The sequence below is a fragment of the Pogonomyrmex barbatus genome, unplaced genomic scaffold, assembly GCF_055798465.1.
Source record: "Pogonomyrmex barbatus isolate J1 unplaced genomic scaffold, ASM5579846v1 scaffold14, whole genome shotgun sequence".
NCBI classification, from domain to species: domain Eukaryota; kingdom Metazoa; phylum Arthropoda; class Insecta; order Hymenoptera; family Formicidae; genus Pogonomyrmex; species Pogonomyrmex barbatus.
In genome coordinates, this window is record NW_028297110.1 from 2,354,496 (window position 1) to 2,368,150 (window position 13,655).

Below are 13,655 nucleotides of genomic sequence, written 5' to 3' on the forward strand. Positions count from 1 at the left end.
TAGCTGCGTTCCGATATTCACTGCCAATACTGAAAATATATAGTTCATGTCACGTATATTATAGATTTTCTTCAGTACTTGCAGTGAATATCAAAACGCAGCTTATATCCCGTCCCGTATTGTCACGCTCCATTCACGGATCCCGGTTCGAGGGAGTTTGAGGCATCGCTGGGAGTGTTGCCTCTACGTCGGACCTCGATGAAGATGAAGCGGATGAAAAACGAAGTGATCAGTGCAACGGTCGAATCTTATTTAAAACGACGTCATTATCAGGTGCGGTGCGTTGCTCGTCAAGCTTCATACCGCGCGCAGTTTGCCGGAACACATGAGCGTGTGCATGCCATAACCTTCTCATTGTTCCTGGTTCTTTTTTTTTCTTTTTATAGGCCAATGACGTTTACCAGCAACGCAAGGGTAATCAGTTGTTATTTTGTCAGAACAGTGATCAAATGACGTTAAACGCGACGGCAGAATGTGGTACTTCGCAGGAGAATTCAATCGTTTTCAGTGCTATTACTATTGACATCACAGCGGCGGATCAAGCTTATCAACGGTATTGTCCTTTAAGTTCAATGATCTTTGTCAAATCGTATAACGTTATTCAGTTCTTATACATGTATACAGAAGTTTGAGATATTTCCTTGACTATTTGAACGCCAGGTGGTGCGATCATGTTATTTTTCTCCCTTGCATCATGGTGGTACAGTTTGGTAGTATTTTGGATTTTGTTATAGCACATAGCATTAGCACTCAGACATGATAAACGAAAATAGGGAATTAAATACAAAGAATCAGGAATAAGAAATTAGTTTTAAAAGCCATTCTTTACATATAATAAAATAACATAATAATTAAGGAATACTAAATGATAATTTTCTGTTTGTAATTCTTTGTATTCAATTTCCTATTTTATATTCTACTTTATTATATGTGAATCTTTAGTATTATAACGAAGTGGATTTATCAAATTAAAATTTTTATATTTATCTAGTATTTTTATAAAAGGTTATTTTTATTTTTATATTTATCTAGTATTCTTATAAAAGATTAATAACAAGGTTAATAATAAATTTTGCAAATAATAAAACAATATTTCTACAAATGTCTATAACACTTAAATAGTCAGTATTAGTTAGTATTTACAAGATAAAAATATAAATTTTAGAGATTGATTTTGAATTGAAGACTTTATTAGAAAATTGAATAATTTTCTGTAAAAATATAATATTTTCTCTCTCTTTTTCTATCAACTTAGATTAATTTTAAAAATGTAATATGTACTATATACATAATAATATACATACAATATAATATACATAATAATATATATTTTAATTATCCCTTCAGATTAAAGAAATGGATGAATGTCATACTCAATGAAAAGATAAGAATTGAATTGCAAGGACTTTTGTACCCAATATTTTGTCATCTTTATTTAGAGATGCTACATGTTGGTAACCGACAACCTGCAGTTCAATTTCTGAAGACCCATCAGAATGATTTTGTCAGTGATACAGAGAAAGACTTTATAGAAGAATTATCCAGTGTATATTCAGTTCAAGATATTGAATTAAGACCTTTAGTAAATGCATTCAGAACTAGGAAGTATAAAGTAGATTTATCCGAGTCAGCACATATTTGTCTAAAACAGTATCTTACCAAATATGGACATATAATATTAATGCAGGTAATATATATATATATATATATATATATATATATATATATATAATATGAAATAGTATATAATATATAAGTAATTGCTTTTAGGTATATTCTTTTTAATCATTATAATTCTGTGAAAGATTTTTGCATTGATTAATTAAAAGAAATAATAATTTTATATCACAAAAAATAAATTATAATTTCTTAATTCTGTATAGATTATAAATATGCATATCACAATAATCAGAAAAACAGATAGTCCTCAAATGGATGGAGAAGTACCTGAAGAGAAAACTCAGAGATATGAAGCAAGCATTAATGGTCATGTGGAGCAACCATCTGGCACTGGAGTAGATCGTGAAATGAGAGAATTACAGGAAGCTATACGATTGATACAGAATAATGCTCATCAACCATTAAGATTATTTACAGTAAAAAACGCTATAGAAAAGTAAGTAAGAGAATATAATTTATTCCATGAATTTTTTGCCATTACCTATTTTTTATTCATATTCTTTTTATTGTAGCGCAAGTTGTGGTCTTATTGCACCTAAAATGGATAAGTTAGCTATAGGTTTTAGCACAGCCGAAATACGTTTATGGGGAATAGGTGAAACAGTTTTGGTCAAAAAAAGAAATAAGCAAACGTGTATTCCATCTGCCTGTGATATATCGCCATTTTATAAATTCAATGAGCAAGAGAATACAGTGTAAGTTACAATTTTATGACATCTCTTTATTTGATTTTAGCAATATTTTATAAGGCAATTGCATAATTTTACAATAACAGAACAAGCGAAGCAGGAGCGATAATATTAAGAGGACACATGGATGTAGTGCACGATTTAAGATTTATTCCAGAAGCAGATATTCTTCTTTCTGTATCAAGCGATAAGGATATGAGAGCATGGAGACTTAACGATTATTCGTGTGCAGCAATATATAGGTAAGCAATCTTATCATTTCAAAAACTCTTAATTGTGAATCAAATAAAGATAAAATAGTTTTAAAATAATTTTTTTAAACAGAATCTTAATCAGTATTTATTTTCATTGCAGTGGTCATAGTTACCCTATATGGTGTATGGATACCAGTGTGTTCAATTTATATATTGCCACAGGTTCACATGACAGAACTGCAAAATTATGGTCATTGGATAGAACGTTTCCCTTAAGAATATTTGCTGGTCATTTTTTAGATGTTAATGTATGCTTATTATTATTATTACATTATTTTATTACAACATAATAATACAATTGGATTTCCATATCTTTTATTTCAGTGTATAAAATTTCATCCAAACGCTCGATATATAGCAACTGGTTCCGCCGATAAAACCATAAGACTATGGTCAAAGGATGATGGGAATCTATTGCGAGTATATGTTGGGGCGCAATCAACTATTTATACTTTAGCTTTTAGTCCAGACGGCAAATATTTAGCTGCTGCAGGTAATTGCATAAATAGATACATCAATTATAAAATTATATTTAATAAATATTCTTTTAATTAAAAATATGTTGCTCAGGTGATGATAAATCTATATCTATATGGGATTTAGCATCTAATGATTTACTGACTGAACTGAAAGGCCATAAGGATACAGTCATGAATGTTGATTGGAGTTTGGATGGTCAATACATTGCTAGTGCAAGCCTAGATGGAATTGTACGATTGTGGCCTACTCAAGATTTTATCAAAACATTGAATGGGTATGCACATAAAATTCTTTTTTTTTTTTTTTTGCCAATCAAATTTGTTTACTATATTAACTATTTTTTTCAGAGGTTCATCCAATGTTATGTCTCAATCAGAGGTGCCACAAATTTATTCAACATGTTGCTCAAGCATTCTCTCATTGAATTATTATAAGAAGAATAATTCGTTAATTTGTATTGGCACTAAATAATTTTTTAATTATTTATTACTGTGCTCTTTTATCTGATATTATATACTGAAAATTTTTAAGTAAAATTAAGACTGGATATTAGTATAAACTTGTTTTATAGATTGTTCTAGCTAGTAATTAGTCATAAAATATGACTTCAATTTTTACAATATTTATAAGAAAAATGCATCATACACTATTTCAATATATTCTATGTAGATACTGTACTCATCTCATTGTTTTAATATTTTTATTATCTTTAATTTTTATCATAAAAATCCAACTTTTCAGTCATTAATTGTGAATATATATTTCCGGTGAATATATATTTTCTTTTTAATTATCTTTTATTTTCATCATTTATTTTTTGTTTTAATTTTCATTCCGAATGTTTATATCTCATCAAATTAAATCTGTCATATTTTTCAGTAAATCTCATCATTTTCAGTAAATTTATAGCAGTGAAAAATTTTTAATTTTCAATAAATCTAGTATATATAAATTGATAAAAATTCAATGAGAGAAAAATAATCAAGCATTATGTTTGTGCAATTTTGTAAATTTCCTATGGAAATATTTATTATCTGAATTATCTAAAAATGATACATTAACAATTTTCTGTCTTGTTATAAAGACCTTGTAAGTTGTGAATAATGTTAAAAAATAGTGAAATAATAGTTTTTTTATAAAAATTAATGCGTACATTGTTATTATATAATTTGCATTATAACTTAATCACGTTATTCTCAATTCTTCTTTTTCTTCTTCTTTTTTCTAGCTTTCTTAGTATGAACGTTAGTTAATTCTTGCTGAACTTCTGTCTTTCGTTTTGTTGGTTCTTTTATAGGATCTTCTTTAATAACAGTCGTATTTGTATTTAACGGGGGGATGCTGAAACCTGGAATCTATAATCAAACAAAATAACAAAATGTTAAAAGTATATGAATGCCTTAATTTTTCTTTGTGTACTTCTCGCTTTCTCTCTCTTTACCTCCGGTTTTACAAGTTTAAAGAATAATTTTTCATGTTGGACATTAGATCTGTCCAAACTCATTTGTACAACAATGGGATCAAATGCCCGAAATACAACATCTCCGCAAGTTTGAGATTGATCCTCTGAATTGTATACGAATGTCACAGAAGATGAAACAGGATTATTCAGATATAATATGCCTTCTAAACCGTATTTTGGTATAAGCACTTGTAAAGCATTTTTCCGTACAAAAAGAATGTATCCTTCCTCATCCTGTACCTTGTCGCGGAAAAATATCTAAAACACAAAACAATTGTTAGAATTTTTCCTACATAATATTACAAAGTATTGAATGAAAAAAATCAAAAAGAATAAAGAGGATTCATAATAAATGGGACGAACATGTGTATGAAGTGCAACTGATGCTCGGCCGGCGTATTGCGCCATTCGATTTCGATAATTCAGATTATGGCATAACAAATGATTCTTTTTCTTATCCAACAATTCTGGATAAGTCGCATCGGCACCTATACATACAGCCAATAATCGGTGCACAATTATATCTGCATATCTGTAAAATAAAATTAAAAAAACTATACATTTTTTTCAAATTAATTTAACGATGATGTCTCTTAATAACTTTTAAATAGCCTTACCTTCGTATAGGAGATGTAAAATGCGTGTAAATAGGACATGCTAAACCGTAATGCTTAAATTCATGTGGTTGATGCATTCCGCTAATAAAATATACCGCTTGCATCATGCATCGCGTGGCTAATATTTTTAACATTGTATTGAAGTAAGGATTTGATTCTTTTTTAGTTTCTTCAAGAGATCGGGCCAACTCTTTACCAGTATTTGTATTAATAGTGAAACCCTATAAAGTCAATTGTTAGAACATTACGTTCGTTATTAAATAATATATAGAATAATTAATGACAATAGCTCAGATTTTTTCTTTAGATTCAAAACAAAAATTTTAAAAATTATTTTAATTTTATTTTAAATATTTTTGTAACTTTTGTAAATTTGGAATTATATAAAATTACAAACGACTATATACCTGATTTTTGGCAGCTTTGATCAACGGTTCAAAATTACTTTGCGGTGGTTCGGGATGCCTTCTTAGCATAGCGCATTCTGGAAATTCTTCCAATATTCTTTCAGCAACGCTAATATTTGCAAGCAACATAAATTCCTCCACCATAGAATTAGTCTCTCTCAATTTCTTCGCCTCCACGTCAATAGGATCATGTGTTTCGCTATCTACTTGAAAACGTATCTCCGGTGATGCTAAACTTAAAGCACTGTAAATAAATTATTTAATGTTAAAAATCAAATATATTGTATGAAAAGTAATTCAGTATAATTCAAAATAATTCAGTGCAAATCCAGATAATTGTACCCATTTTCTAAACGTTTCTTTTTCAACTTTTTTGCTAATTGATTTAATCCTCTCAATGATACCGCAATAGTATCTTGTTGAGTGGCATCGTCAATTTTTAACTGAGCTTCTTCATATGTCATCGCTTGGCGCGAACAGATTATTGATTTGCAGAATCTCGTATTAATTATGTTTGCATTGGAATCAACTTCCCATATGCAGGAAAAGGCAAATCGTTCCTCTTTACCGCGTAAGGAACACAAATTCGAACTAAGCAATTCTGAAATAAGAAACATTTTATATATAATTTATGTTGCAACTAACTAAAATATTACTTGGAATAAAATGCTTTTATTTTACCTGGAACCATGTCGATTCGCTTGTCAACGAGATATACGGTGGTAGCACGTGAGGCTGCTTCTTTATCCAGTGCAGTCCCAGGCCTTATAAAGTGTGATACATCTGCAATATGCACGCCGACTTCGAAATTACCGTTTGGTAAACTTCTACAATGTAATGCATCGTCAATATCAGTACAGCCTGGTGGATCCACGGAACAGATATCTAGATATCGAAGATCTTCTCTTTGTGCAACATCCTATAATTTTTGCGTTATAGATGTATATTATGTATATGTCATGTAATTTATACAATTAATATACAATCGCGATAATAAAGTAAATTTTAGACCATTATGTACCAATTATGCACATACCGTTTCAGTAATAACCCATGGTAATTTTGGAAGAAAGCTGAGAACAGCATCAGAGAAACGGCTGTGCGGAACGTCATGTTCCAAGAGCAACACCTCATTCTCTGTCTCTTTATCTCCTATATTGCCAAGTGCTCGTACAAAGTGGCCGAGAGGATATCTTGAGTTTCGCGGCCATGAATCCAATGCGACAATAATTCTCTGCTTACTCAATATTTCGGCTTGTCTAGTTTCGATCCTTATTTTTGGAATTTTTCTCTCCGCCGGAACAAACAGATGCCTTATATTCTATACAAATCACAGAAATGAAGGTTAAAATAAATAATAAATAATACCATTGACATAAAAGATTGTTATGTAATAACATAATAGATTCTTACTCCTTTAATTGCACTCGGTTGCAATATACCGCAATATTGTCTCCATTTTCTCCTGATAATACCAACAATTTTGCCTGTCAGTATTTTTTCTTGCGTTTTTACATTATGTTTGCGGAGTTCTTTCTCATCTTCTGGAATTTCGTCAGCGTCAGCACCTTCTTCATCTTGTAAAACAATTTCACTAGGAGATGACCATTGATCTTCTGGCAAGATTTCAATTGCAACTATATCACCATCGACTGCTCTGTTGAGATGAGATCGTCCTTGCACAAATATCTAAGCAAATAAAAATTAAATAATAAAAAATAGCTTCTTAAAGTTTTGAAAATTTTATTGTAAAAATATAGTTTTTAAAAATTGAATTAAATTTCATAGACTTTTTTTATATGATTCATTAAAATTTAAAAAAATGTATGAAAATTTAATATGCAGTTTGAATGATAAAGAAACTCAAAATAAGTATTTAAAAATTTTTTTCTTAAAATCAACATTATGCCATATTTAAACATCAATGTATCTTACAGGTTTTTCTCTTCCTTCAACATTTACATTCCCCTCGAGAAAATTTTCTCTCGATGCCAAAAATGTTCCTTGCAACAATTTTCCAGATGATATGCCATCATGTAATTCTGTAGGTGCCAGATGACATGGAAACAATTCTGGACCTTGAATATCTAAACCATAGGAACGCTTACATAATTTATCCAGCAAGAAATTTGAATTTTCCAATGATGCAATATAATCTTCCACTATAGAAGGAAAAAATAGATGCATTATTCTTTACACTTATTCAAGTGAAATAACTCAATAAAATAAAATCAAATATATCTTACTCGATACAACAAATAATCCTTCTTCAACAGCATGTGTTTGATTTCCTACATCATCTGTGAGTAGAACAATCTTTATATTGTTATCATCGGAATTCAAATGAGTATTGTACCATTTAACTGCAACTCGTATTGCTCTATCATTACGATCATTTATCTTTTCACCTGGTTCTCTTTCAATATAAGTTTCTCTGGGAATAATACAAGATATATGATATGGCAAAATATTAAGACATAATGTAACATTGATCTTGTTTCTATATATAATAATTACACATATACCTATGATGTTCATTAATGAAGACAAAAAATTTTCGTCTTGCATCTGCTATGATGTTCTTTAATTTTTTGTATACAGTAGAACTTCTATGTCGAATTTCTTCCAATACTGTCTGCAGAATGATTACATTGGTAATGGCATCCTCTTCCAATACATCTATCTATAATTAAAAATTATTTAACACAAGAAACTTATAAAAAAGTAATTAATACATTTCAAAAAAGTAATTCAAAGAGATACTTACTTGATCTAAAATTATATTTGTGTCAAGTACGAGAAAATACGGGTTTGGAAGTAAAGAAGATTTCACAGCCGCGTCTTCCACATCCAATACCATATCTCGCAGTCTTCCTTTACATTTCTTACATGTTTTAAAGCCGCAATAAATATCATCTCTGAGGTAGTGCTCTCTGACAGTCTGACAAATATGAACAAAGTGTAAAGTATAAAGAAGTTTTAAATGAAATGATTGAGATATATGGATTTAATTTTGTCAAAATTTGCCAAAAAAGAGAATTTCCTTTATACATTCTATAATTGTTTATTTTATATTCGCACCTTAAATATATTCCCTCCCTTCGTCTTTCTAAAAAAGACCTTTGTCGTTAACATGTCTAAATATTCATTTAGATGCTGCGTTAATAAAGATGCAAATATTCTTATTTTAAAATTTACTTATCCCACTGTTGAGTTGCAGAATTATGACAGGTTATGGGATACACACACGTGCTAAAAAGTTCGTTGCGGCCACGAGATGTCAGGTCAACACTGAATATATCTTTGTAGTTATATCGTTGTAGTTCGAATCGAATTATTAGATGGTGTTAGGTGATCAATTGACTGAGTTTCTATCCTTACGTAGGTATCTTTCTTTTATATTCTAGAAAGAAGAATATACAAGAACTGAATTGAGAATAAATTTATTACAACTGAACCGATGATTAATTATTCAATTACTTATAACAGAAAAATGTTTAACTAACGTAATTTGTCAATCCTAATTTAATTTTTTTTCTACATTTAATATCCATTTTTGAATAACCTAACATTTATTTTTCTTAATATTTATTCTTTATGTTTTTTTAAACCTTTATGACTAAAAAATGATAAATAAGTTAAGTCAAAATTAAAGCTAATTTACATTGACAAAAATAGATATTAAATAATAAAAAGTAATTAACGATTCTATTTTTTTTTTATTTAGTATGTAATCTGATGAAGAAATTAAAATTTAAAGATTTACTACTTTAATGTTTAATCTTTTCTATTTTATTATTAATGCAAAATTTTTTATACTTAAAATAACAGAAATTCTAGACTTATTAATCTTAGAAGTGGCATAAATCATCAGAAGAATTTGCAGACGTAAAATTAGTAGAATTAGACATAAAATTAATGATTCATTTTTTTTTTATTATTCGTTTTTATAAACTCCTTTAATTATTTAGCCAATTATTTTATGCTCAGGTTCAATTTATCAGGAACGCAATTTCCTGCATCTCACGGCCTCGCCCTGGATTCGAATCGAGTCGACGAACGTGCTTCTGTTCGACGGTGGTTCTCTACCGATTGACTTATTCGTGAAGGGAGCCTTATGTTATTTCTTTGGCCCAATCTATCGGTCGACGTGGGCGGGAAGGGGCGAAGGGGAGACAAGGATTTTTACGAGCGGTGGAGACTGCACGGGCAGTGAAGGGCCCGCGCGTGCAGGCTAACGTGGATAAAGGGTAAAGGGCAGTATTGTGCGACGGCGGGTCGCCTTTAACGTAAACATTTACGCCTCATGGCAACGTTAAAATATGAAGCCGTCGCTCGGAGAGAACGGGAATCAGTTTAGTCCCGAGTAATTTATCTCCTCTCAAGGGGGTTCCCGAGGAGATAATGTCTTGTCCAAATTAGGCGACATTTAGGCGAGATTCGATAACTTGAATCAATTAATCGATATTTGTTCTCCGTGAACAATCTATGATTTAGCTGATCTTTCGTTAGCAACTTGAAGTTTCAAAGATTACTGTAATTTTTTTTACACATTATTCTAGATTATAAAAATTTAACAAAGTTCTTGTATATTTGTGAAAATTGTAACAAGTTTTTACCATCATCAGAAATTTTTTGATGGAAACCAGTCAAATCTTACCATTCACTAATTATCCTAAATTTACATAAAAAGATTGATTGTGCCTTTAAATTTTCTTTAGATTGCAGGACAGAAGGAGAGTTAAAGAAATGATTATTGATCAAAAATAATCGAATTCAGAATATTGGATCACAAAATCTAGTGCAAAATTTTACATGGAAGGATTACGTTTAGCCAAGGAAACATTTGCGAATATGCATTCGCATTTTGTGCTGAGGAATAACAGCTGATCATAAGCATTTTGGACGTGAGAGACGGGCAGACAGGGGGCTTCTAGAGTCACGACTCTACCAACCCCCCCACAATGTCCTGCACGGAACGTGACCGCGTGGTAATCGCTCCTGTCTCGCCTCGCCGCGACAAACAAACGACTATAAAACGGCAGTAAAACTGACTCGGGGTGAGCCTCGAGAGAGCGGAACGAAGAAGAAAAGAAGAGAAAGAGAGAGAGGATCGGTTCGGGCCGAGAGGGTCAGTTTGCTTTGACATTACCTAATCAAAACAAGGACTCCTTCTCTCGTTTCACCGATTGTTCCTCCAACGTAAGCAAATCGAAGGATAAAGGCTTCTTGGTTGCCGCGATTTATCGCTTTTTGATAACCGCTCGTTCGAGAACGCCGAGATGAAAATACACTTGAGTCTCCGTGGCTATTAAAAAACAAAACTCTCATAGAATTGGAGATTGTTATGGATTCACATATAAAATAATTGTAAATTTCTTCTACAATATGAGAGCATTATGAAAAATAATAGAAGATTCATATTTGTCAAAAAAATAATTATTTGCTAATGCCGTCATCTTTTCATCTCGTAATTGACAAGACCGAAGAAGATGTAACAGCAATTTCTTTTCGTTAAAACTCAAATATTGTTGAAATAGTTTACTATTAAAATCAAATTAAAACAGCGGATATCAGGTTTGAAGGGTTAATCGTTGTTCTCGACGGACTTGTCGACAATAGTGACCACGGCAGGGGGAGGGAGAGGGTGGTACGAACAATCGAACACGACCGGTCGGTCGATGTTACTAAACATGGTCATTGTGCCGGGTTAACAATACCCCGTTATATCAGCAACATCGGCGTCCGTAAGTCCCAGCATTCGGTCAACAAATCGCGCACCCGGCCATTGCAGCTGTTGAAAAATATCCGCGGCCGCGCTTGACCACCGTTGTTCCCATTTGTTTCCCTTCCTGTCGCCAAACTCGCGTGATTCGCGATTTCTGCGGATCCCCAATAAATTCATTCCCTTCCTCCTTTACCCTGATCCCACAACAGAGAGTAGGACCGATTAAGGTGAGACGCGTATCCAAAACTCGCAAAAACCGACTCGACATTTTTCGAGCAAAAATGTTTTTGAATAAACATGTATAAGTAAAATAATCTCTTTTACGCATGTCAAATTTTAATATTTTTTTTTTCTTTGAGACCGTTGTATTACGTAAGCGTCAATCAGATGCCACCGTTTGATTCGCGGTCTAAGTCTGTGCTTTAATCCTGCCATACAGACATATCATCATCGTCGCAAAGACTTTGAAGATTAATTTTATTTTATTTTTTTTTTCTTTTTTCATTTTTATCCATACTGTTCCATAGTTAATGAGCAGATAAAATCATAGATTATTTGACACGTGTTGCGTTCAGAAATTACTTTGAACCTAAACATAAACATATGTTAGACACTTAAACATGACATATGTCAGATAATCTCATTTTTATCATGAGAGTGATTCTGTTTCTTGACTTTTGAAAAAAAAATCGAAATATTCAGAAGCAAATGTTAGTTTGGAATGTTTTTGATTATAGAAAAATTTATTTGTAATGACGAATATATATTTCTGAAATATATTTAGTTTTTCTTATCAATTGTAAGATGGTTCATTTACTATATATGAATAAAATTTTTTATTTCGCCGTATTTAAATAATTTTATTTCTCATAAATAAATTTTTAAGTATTTTTTTCAATGTGCAATTAGAATATAAAACTTTTAACATTTAAATGTATGCATGTATGTATGTGTATATATATATATATATATATATATATATATATATATATATATGCAATATGTATAAATCTTCTGATATATTTGAGTCATGATATTAATTTAGATATTAATTTAGATTTTATGATGTTTAAATGTAATATTTAAAGTGTTACATAAACCAAAATTCTATTTCGTATAAAAAATGCATTTAACGAAATATACGATATCTTTCTCAAATATTTCTCAAATATTTCAGAAGAGCGTATCTTAATAAATAAATTTTATCAAAATTTTTAGATTTATGTTAAGAAACAATGAATTCTCTGATTGTATTTTTTATAATATGACATTCATAAAGCAATATGAATAAGATTAACTTTTTTTTACACATAAATTGTATTTTAATCTGAAAGATATTTTTTTTGTTTGTAGACATTCATAAATAGGAATTTGCATATCTTCGTTTCTGTAGCTGAACTCTTTTCATTTATCTTTCTTCTTTTTCTCTATATTGCCTAATAATATATTTATTTTATTTTAAATGCAAAATTTATAAAATAATACAGCTATAAAGAGAGAATAAAGTTCTTCTAAAATTATCTCTTTAGGCTACATTCCAAACCGTCCTTTCCGAAGAAAATTTTGCTTGAAATATATAATTCACGTAACGTATACTATATATTTCGAGTAAATTTTCCTCGGAGAGGATGTTTCAGGACGTAACCTTAATTCCGAAATTTCTTGTGAATTATAATTCGAATTCGTATCACGCGCAACTTTATATTATTCAAACGCTTGGCCAATACAGAATTAACGATCGATTCATTTCTCAGTTAAATCGAGATCTACGAGCAGGAAAGTGGCAGCGGAAATATTCACGTGCACGGAATTGTGAAAAGCTCGCCATTTAACGGCGGATTTGCGTTCCTTTCCCGCATTGCTGGTCGGTCGCGATTCGCGAATCGAATGCGAAGCTTCGCGAGGAGTCGGGAATCGAGCATGAAGTACGCGCCGAATTGATGTTTTGGAACGAGCTTTCGACCAATCGCGCTGGCTGAGGCGGCTCGCGGATGCCGCCCCAACATGGCGTCGCAGCTTCCACTCTTTCTCCCTCGCCCCTCTATATCGAGTTTACACGACATTTTACGACAGCCGCTTCATTTATCGACACGTCAGTCCCTTCGCGATTCGGTTTTTCAGTACTCTATTTTTTCTGTAAATAAAGACCAATGTGTAATGTTTGTAAAATTTGTAAATGTCTGAATAAACATTTTGTATATAATAAAAAAATTTTAATATACTGTTAAAAATTATAATTATTCATTAATGTCATGAATTTATCCACTGTATTTATAATTATTTTTTTGTCAACATTTTATTTGATTTTTTTGTCGATATTTCTCTCTCTCTCTCTCTC

General features: G+C 31.2%; 2 protein-coding genes across 10 annotated transcripts; one reads left to right on the plus strand and one right to left on the minus strand.

Annotated features, from left to right (window-relative positions):
- The first annotated feature begins 67 nt into the window (after window positions 1-67).
- Window positions 68-4,245, plus strand: wda (will decrease acetylation). Of its 9 annotated transcripts, none has more exons than XM_011635697.2 (10): window positions 73-273; window positions 387-553; window positions 1,348-1,687; window positions 1,884-2,116; window positions 2,193-2,375; window positions 2,456-2,611; window positions 2,724-2,871; window positions 2,948-3,116; window positions 3,194-3,377; window positions 3,451-4,245. In XM_011635697.2, the coding sequence occupies exons 1-10, from the start codon at window positions 199-201 to the stop codon at window positions 3,572-3,574; spliced, it is 1,779 nt and encodes a 592-aa protein (XP_011633999.1). In that variant the 5' UTR covers window positions 73-198; the 3' UTR covers window positions 3,575-4,245. The 9 variants fall into 9 exon arrangements, with proteins under 9 accessions (XP_088928764.1, XP_088928763.1, XP_011633999.1 ...); XM_089072642.1 differs by adding an exon at window positions 625-710 and having other exon boundaries at window positions 92-273; window positions 438-553; window positions 3,194-4,245; XM_089072643.1 differs by adding an exon at window positions 661-710 and having other exon boundaries at window positions 92-273; window positions 438-553; window positions 3,194-4,245.
- Dis3 (exosome complex exonuclease RRP44-like protein Dis3) lies at window positions 3,392-8,857 on the minus strand. The gene is made up of 14 exons (XM_011635695.3): window positions 8,671-8,857; window positions 8,357-8,530; window positions 8,115-8,272; window positions 7,836-8,023; window positions 7,525-7,751; window positions 7,003-7,278; window positions 6,626-6,910; window positions 6,271-6,508; window positions 5,932-6,190; window positions 5,590-5,833; window positions 5,183-5,403; window positions 4,929-5,097; window positions 4,545-4,823; window positions 3,392-4,458 (listed from the first exon to the last, which is right to left on the minus strand). The coding sequence occupies exons 1-14, from the start codon at window positions 8,722-8,724 to the stop codon at window positions 4,300-4,302; spliced, it is 2,931 nt and encodes a 976-aa protein (XP_011633997.2). The 5' UTR covers window positions 8,725-8,857; the 3' UTR covers window positions 3,392-4,299.
- Window positions 8,858-13,655: the final 4,798 nt, after the last annotated feature.

What these genes read in the sequence shown, in the direction of transcription:
- wda (XM_089072637.1), top strand. Translation starts at nt 199, where the DNA reads ATGAAGATGAAGCGGATGAAAAACGAAGTGATCAGTGCAACGGTCGAA. An exon ending in GCGGATCAAGCTTATCAACG is followed by an intron (nt 554 to 1,347) that starts GTATTGTCCTTT and finishes TTATCCCTTCAG; the next exon opens with ATTAAAGAAATGGATGAATG. An exon ending in TCGTGTGCAGCAATATATAG is followed by an intron (nt 2,612 to 2,723) that starts GTAAGCAATCTT and finishes TTTTCATTGCAG; the next exon opens with TGGTCATAGTTACCCTATAT.
- Dis3 (XM_011635695.3), bottom strand. Translation starts at nt 8,724, where the DNA reads ATGTTAACGACAAAGGTCTTTTTTAGAAAGACGAAGGGAGGGAATATA. An exon ending in GCGAATCGACATGGTTCCAG is followed by an intron (nt 6,191 to 6,270) that starts GTAAAATAAAAG and finishes TTCTTATTTCAG; the next exon opens with AATTGCTTAGTTCGAATTTG. An exon ending in TTAAACTTGTAAAACCGGAG is followed by an intron (nt 4,459 to 4,544) that starts GTAAAGAGAGAG and finishes GTTTGATTATAG; the next exon opens with ATTCCAGGTTTCAGCATCCC.